Source organism: Lygodium microphyllum, chromosome 5, assembly GCF_053477565.2.
Source record: "Lygodium microphyllum isolate KBCC chromosome 5, Lygodium_microphyllum_v1.1.10, whole genome shotgun sequence".
NCBI lineage: Eukaryota > Viridiplantae > Streptophyta > Polypodiopsida > Schizaeales > Lygodiaceae > Lygodium > Lygodium microphyllum.
In genome coordinates, this window is record NC_141139.1 from 16,740,074 (window position 1) to 16,747,640 (window position 7,567).

General features: G+C 41.0%; 1 protein-coding gene across 1 annotated transcript; it reads left to right on the forward strand.

The window, feature by feature from the left end:
• Positions 1 to 563: 563 nt before the first annotated feature.
• Positions 564 to 5,322, forward strand: LOC148035540 (pirin-like protein). Its single transcript, XM_087677497.1, has 7 exons — positions 564 to 1,012; positions 1,889 to 1,938; positions 3,311 to 3,349; positions 3,438 to 3,466; positions 3,568 to 3,630; positions 3,822 to 3,925; positions 4,014 to 5,322. Exons 1-7 carry the CDS (start codon positions 603 to 605, stop codon positions 4,510 to 4,512), a joined length of 1,194 nt encoding a protein of 397 aa, XP_087533623.1. The 5' UTR covers positions 564 to 602; the 3' UTR covers positions 4,513 to 5,322.
• The last annotated feature ends 2,245 nt before the right edge of the window (positions 5,323 to 7,567 follow it).

Sequence of the window (7,567 nt, forward strand, 5' to 3'; positions counted from 1 at the left end):
TGAATCGATGAGTGACATCTAAGTAAGATTCTTATCATATTCGCTTTGTTTTTTTCATCTATACTATTAGTTAAGGAGAGGTGGGGGGCGGGTGCCACGTGGCAGCCCTCCACCTCCCCCACAAAAGAAAAGAGAACGTTGGAGCGGGTGCCACGCGTCCAGCACCTGCCCCGTGCAAAAATTGCGCCCGCCCCGGTGCGAAGCGCCGGGGCGAGTCTACGGAGCGCCTAGTTTACATTACAAGCCCTAAAGTGTTTGCTTTTTGGCACCCGTTTTGCAATCGGCGACCGTTCCGTATACTAGGTGTGTTACTTGTCGGTTCGTGTGTGATGAGGCTCTAAGTGCTGCTGTCATGCTGAGGGAGGGATGACGTGAGGCAGAAGCGGAAGGAGATCGGCCAGGTCAGCAGCAGGGAGGCCAGTGTGTGGGGGGCTGCCACGTCAGACGGTGTCATGATTCGTGAGCCCCCGGGGCCCGAATGCTCTCTCTCTCTCTCTCCATGGACCCTTTCTCCCCTGCTTCTTCTCCCTTCTCTTGTTTTTCGTTTTTTCCTTCGTCTTTGTTGTCCCCCCCCCCTTTCCTATTCCTATTAAAAGCCGTTTATGGCCTCCCACCCTTTCTCCAACCTGTCCTTCCAGTCCTTCTCCCTCTTCTACCTCGCCTTCCTCCTCCTCATGCTCGCCATCCCCGCCTTCATCTTCTCCCGAACCCGCCCCTTCCTGGAGCAGTTCCACCATAGCCCCTTCTTGAACCACCAGCTCATCCACAGCTTCAGTACCCCCCCTTCTTCTTCTTCTTCTTCTTCTGCCTCCACCACCAAACCACCCTTCCCGCATCGCCACTCCCACCATCATCGTCAGCCGCAGGTGACGCAGGCGCAGACGCACCAGCATCTGTCCGCCATGAGCTCGCAGGCCTCTCCGTTCATCAAGCCCCGCGTCGTCACCAGGAGGATCCTCTCAAAAGAGCAGCCCGAGGGAGACGGTGCGCTTGTCCGCCGCAGCATTGGCAGGTAACAATCCCGCAATTGATTTTTTCTTTTCTTTTCTTTGATATACACTCGTTCCATTTCTCAGCATGAGCATTGGCAAGTAAGCTTTCCTGCAATTAAGTTTTTCCTTGATGTGTACACGTTCAATTTCTGTCTGTAATTGCTACTAACATGCAGCTACACATGAAGATCTTTCTTGGAATTGCTTTTTTTCATGATGTGTGCTCTTTTGGCAATTAAGAGCCATCCATTCTTTCCTGCCAAATGATCATTTTCTTGATCTATTCAAAGCCAAATTCTGTCTGAGACGCTAATAGCTTCTTTGCGCAGTTCATATTTATGCAATTGCTTGTCGCATGCATTTCGACATCGCACAGGGGTTTTCATGATTGCTTTTCCAATGCATTCCCGAAGGTTGACTTTGAAACATCAACAGTGCCAACTCTGTCATAAATTGCCCATGGCGTTTGAAGTGTTTGGAATTGATTTTTTCATGATGTCTGAACGCTCACTTAAGTTTGCAGTTCAAAGCCGTCCATTCTTCCCTGCTTAATGATCTTTTTTCAAAAGACAAATACTGTCTGCAACACTAATAGCTTGTTCGTGCACGCCGAATTTATGCGATCTATCGCTTGTCACTTGCATATCAAATTCACATGGGGTTTTTCATGATTGCTTCTCAAATGCATTTCTGAATGTGGGCAGGGATTTGCTTTGAAACATCAACAGTCCCAACTGTCTCATAAACTGCCCATGGCATTTCAAATATTGCCTCAACTATTTGATCTTTGTTATTCAGTGTAGATTGCACCACCCAGATGCCTTATGCACGCCTAAATGAGATGCAAAGTTTCAGACCCTGAGAAGACACTTAGTGGCTTGTTTCTTTTGATGCAGGCCAGAGCTTAAACAGTTGGACCCTTTCCTTCTCTTAGACGAATTTACAGGTAAAAGGATTTAAATTTAATCTTTGGGATACAACTTAGTGACCGTGAATGCTACATGTTTTTTTTTTCCCCAACACCTGGAATGAACATAATTAAAAAGGATAGTACTGCACAAATTTGTAGTTTCTGTAGTTGTCAGTTATATTGTCGCACTTCCGTACTTTCTATCAGTTTATTAGCACGCATGCAATCCTTTCTTCTTCCTTAGAATCAGCTAGAGAGTCGTTTCACTGGAGAGGGAACTGTAGTGCATACGACACTTTAGATTTCTGCATATTAGTGAGCTGCAGTTCTGATCAGGGCTTGTAGTGCTGGAAAGAATACCGGATCACATGGCCCTCGCAGCTAACTGAGTCTACTATGCAAATCAAGGATTTTCATGTCATTGTTATCGACTGTTTTAACTCTTAAAGCATCCATATGATGTGAACTGAACCTACAAGTTGCCTCTCTTGGATCAACAAAACTATCTAAGAGAGGAGTTTTCTATTCTGGGTGAATCTGCAGAATCCCAGCTAGCTTGACTCCCCTGTAATAATTAACCTGAACTTTGAATTCCAGAATCGATGATATTTTTACTCCCCTAGAATTTTTTTTTGACAAGTCGGGGGCACCATAGACTTCCAATGATCACCACCTCACCACCAAGAGTCTCGAAGGAGTCATTAAAAAATTGTGCCTATGCAGTACAGTTGATCTATCAGGACCAAAGAGATTTGAAGGACTCATCACAAATTTGGCCAGTGCCATAGGTTGGAGCTGCCAGGACTCAGACTATTGTTGGTCTGCAAAGAGATGACCTAGTGTCCTCTCACTTTATTTGACTTTACTATCAAAGTAACCCATGCTGCGCAGTTGATCACAAGCCAGGAAATATTGTTCACTGCTCTTTTGGTTATATTACAAATCTACTTCTGGAAATTGTAGAGGACAGCAGTCATGATGCAGTAGATTTCAGCTTATTGCATCACAGCTTACTTTGTTTTAGGTTAATTGTTGAATTATTGTTTTCCAGAACATGAGAATCCATGCAATTTATTGATACAATTGTTGTGCTTGGTCTCACAGGTCCGCTGGGCCTAAATAAATGTCAAAACTCCCTTCCTCTTCTTGCCTTCCCCCTTAAAAACTCCATGATATGGGCTAGTTAAGATGCCATTATTCTTACATGCTTGCTACCTATCAAGAGCGAGGGGTAGAGGTGTGGGTTCATCTTTGGGAGAAATATAATGCCAAGATTTTGGTTGGGGCCCGTTTTGGACTTTCAATTTGCTAGCTGTGATATTGAAGATATGGATATGTGATAGTATTTGTTGCTCTTGTTTCCAAGACTACTTCCCTAACTAATACAGTTTGGTATGTTTTGATGCAGTCTCTGCTCCAGCTGGTTTCCCAGATCATCCTCACAGAGGTATTTTCATGGTCCTTGATACATGACATGTTTTGTACAATTCCCATTTTGTGCTTACTCTCTCATTTTTAACTTCTGCTCTGTGCAGGTTTTGAGACTGTGACGTACATGCTAGAGGTGCCTCTCTTTTTAATAGCATCTACAAGCACTTCTCTGTATAGTTCTGGTTGAATCTGATTTTTTCTCTGTCTTCCTTTTAACAATGACTTGTCCTGTAGGGTGCCTTTACTCACCAAGATTTTGCTGGTCATAAAGGAACTATCAAGCCTGGGGACTTGCAGGTTCTTTCTCTGTCTGTCTGTCTGTCTGTCTGTCTGGGTGTGTGTGTGTGTGTGTGTGTGTGTGTGCATGTGTGTGTTGCAGAGGGAGGGATGAAGAGAGGCATAATGTGTACGAATTCTTGCTTATACAGCAGCAGGGATTCCAAGATGATGTCCACTTTAATGGATTGTAAGATTGTTTGCTTCTGCAGTGGATGACAGCTGGAAGAGGAATAGTACATTGTGAAATGCCTGCAAGGAAAGGCAAACAACATGGCTTGCAATTATGGGTGAATCTTGCTGCCAAGGACAAAATGTATGCGATATAATGTGATGTCCAGACTTGCCTTTTCAGGCATCTTTGATTTTCTAATATATCTGCAATGATGTGGTGGACATGGCAGGATTGACCCAAACTATCAAGAATTAGAAGATAAAGATATTCCAAAGGTACACCAGGATGGGGTCAGTGTATCTGTTATTGCAGGAGAGTCTATGGGTATAAAATCTCCAGTGTACACAAGGACTCCAACAATGTATCTTGATTTCAAGCTTGAAGCAGGTGCTGTTCTCCATCAAGCTATTCCTGAGGATTGGAACGCCTTTGCCTATGTTTTGGAAGGTGAATCAAGTTTTGGATCTCCTGATTATCCTGCTATTGGGCCTCACCATACGATTCAATTGGGAATGGGTGATGGTGTGAGCGTTTGGAATCATTCCAAGGGGTTGTGCCGATTTGTGCTCATCGGAGGCCAGCCATTAAATGAGCCTGTATTCCAGTATGGACCATTTGTGATGAATACCAGGGAGCAGGTAATGCAAGCTATTCAAGATTATCAAAAGGGGAGAAATGGGTTTGAGAGGGCAGCAGGATGGCATTCTGATCCTGTTTCACTCGAATAAGGTTTATAACAGGGCAGGCATCATAACTTGTTTATAGCGTTCATGTTATTTCAACACTGCAGCCAGCTAAGAGTTGGTGCTTTTTGCCTCCTCACAGTCTTAATCTTGTTTATAGTGTTCATTCCACTTCAACACTGCAGCCAGCTAAAAGTTGGTGTTTTTCTTTCCCCGTCCAATTTTTAAAAGCTCTTTTAAGAGCGATCTGTGTTTTCCCCCCCTTTACAATCTCTTGCAATTTTTTGTAAGCTCACTTGTATTTATATGGAGTATATTCTGCTTTGAATCTTCATATGCCAAAACTGAAGCTCACAAGTGTGTTTCTAGTAAAGGATCCCAACTTTTTGAGGCTTCCAATCTTTATTAGCCATGACACCTTCTGACTTCATTGCCCTGTTTCCCCTGTGACAAGGATTGTTGAAAAGCTGGGTTGTTTCTGAGCATGGCGAATTGCTGGTTTATTTCTGAGGTTGGACGAAAGTTTGCAGGAGGCTATCTTGAATAAGTTCCATCTTCCGAGCCTATAAACTTTCCTACTTTGAGTCAGTGCTTATCTTGTGTGCGCGCCTATTCTCATAGATTTCTTTGGGTGCCGCTGAGTGCTAGCAATTGCTTTTATGAAACACCAATTTGAGCAATTCTGTGCACTTCACAAATCTCAAACTTCTAGATCTGCAGTGATGAAGTGTGGACACATAGTCTTCAGTTGGTGATATCACATCTCCTGAATTGTATGCAGAAAAGGGGCTTAATTATTTTCATGGTTGTATTCATTCAGAACCTGCTTTATCAGCAGGCTGGAACCTTGTTATCTATGAAAGCTTAGGCTAGATTCTAGTCTGGATGGGCTAGTCCGTCCTAAAAGGAACTTGTTCTGGTGCTCACACACTTAACAATAGATGCCTTTTAAATAAACTTTGCATTTACGACCGTTGCCCATTGGTTGGCATGTTGGAGTCATGTTGTCCATGTTTTGGGCATGGTGGTAAGATCGGTCAGGATTCATTATGGTCGAAAACTTTTTTGAAAGCTCAAGAGCTTGCTACATCATATATATATATGCCCTTGTTTGTCCATATGGTGCGTGATTCTAGCCTTAGTTGACCATGCAAGACTATGTGGAACATAAATGCTAAAAGTTATTTTGTGGATTATGGCCTTTCTATTTTACTTGTTTAAACACAAACCATTATAAGAGTCATTTGGTACCTAGTCCATCCATGTGGCAATATTGGAGTGGGCAAAGCCCAATCAAGAAATCAAGGATCTTGCTATTAAAACAAAGTGTATTAAAGGAAATGTGTAGACTAAAGGATAGTAGTAATGGTTGAAAGAATTGGTGTATAGTGGTCATCACAATTTTCCATTTCCCTAACAATTGATGTCTCTGACATAAATGTAGAAATACAAAATTAAGCCTTTAAATTGCAGCATCTTGCTTCAAACAGTTTGCCATTGCTCAAGGTCTTAATAAATACTTTAGATATTTGAAATCAAAGAAGAATAGTTTGATTAAGCTTTGAATCCAGAAATAGAGAACATCATAAGAAGGGTTGTATCATCTTGCTTCCAGCAATGCATTACTACATGCAATACATTTTGCTTCATACAAGATTTTTGGTTCATGCAGGAATTTCGCTTCATGCGGGAATTTTACTTCACACAAAAACTACCCCTTTATACATGAAATTTGCTTCATGCAAAAATTTCAAATTGTTGTCCTCAACCTTTGCCATTTTTAATGGTGTTTTAACACAAACATACATGAACGCAATGGCAGGATCACCATATTGTTGTTGTTCTAATCTATATAGAATGCATAGTAGGACAAACAGTGCCTTGTAGGGAAGATACCCAATCTTATGTCAGACAACTCACAAAAACCCAAAGATAATAACATAGAGATGAGAACACATACTTCAGCACTAATAATCAGAGAATGAGAGGTAGAACACAAAGAACATGTTGAGAATAGAACAGGAATACAATGAATGATGGTGCTAACTAACAAATTGTTATATAATAATGAGAATCCATCATACATAGGTAATGAACATAAGAGAAGATCCCAAAAATGAGAATTGACACTAGTTTGTCTTATTAGGTATTGTTGAAGATTGTCTATCATAACCATAACTTCATGAGGTATCTAAGGGTTGTCTTATATATAGAACTAACATGACTAAGGTAAAACCATGCTGAGGGCACACATGAAGTGTGAAACCACGGCTAATACCCAATGTCCAAATAATGATACAATAGATTCAAATCTAACATGTTAAAAAGTTGAATTCAACCATGTCTTAAAATGAGTAGTGTGTGTCTCATTAGGACCAGTGAAAACCATATCATCAATACGAACCATAATTATAAAAGCATATCACCCTCATGTCTAACATATAAGGTGTTCTTGGTTGGAATGTTCTAAAAATCACATGCAGTCAAGTATGCATGTATCTTCTCATACTAAGCTTGAGGTGCTTTTTGTAAATCATACAATGCATTTTTCAATATGAACACTTAGTTTTTTTTACCCTTTTTACATAAACCATGAGATTGAAATACAAAATACTGTCTCATGTAGATCACAATTTAAAAATGCAGTTTTGATATATAACTAATGTCCATTCTGACCATTATGAATTCCTAATGTACGAATTCTATGAATAGTTGTCTTACGATAAGTGGGAGTAAAGGTATGAGGAAAACTTGTCCTTTGTTGAACATTGCCCTTTGGCACAAGTCTATCTTTATAGCAAGCAACACTAATATCTAGCTTGTACTTTAACTTGTCAAACCACTTGATGCCAATGGCCTTCTTTGTAGGAGGCAAATCATTTATGAGAGCAGATGCCTTGACTTGACTGTCATTCTTTGGTAGTTAGTGGACAGTCCTACTATTTGCAGTTTTTCCTCTATTAGATATTGTCTTGGTTGTGTTTTTGGACTATTTTACTATCATTTATAGTAATCTATTTGTCTTGGATTGTGCTTTCATTTATTGCATTATGGTTGGTGGGTCGAATGACAATGCTATCTTCAACATTGAAGTTGGATG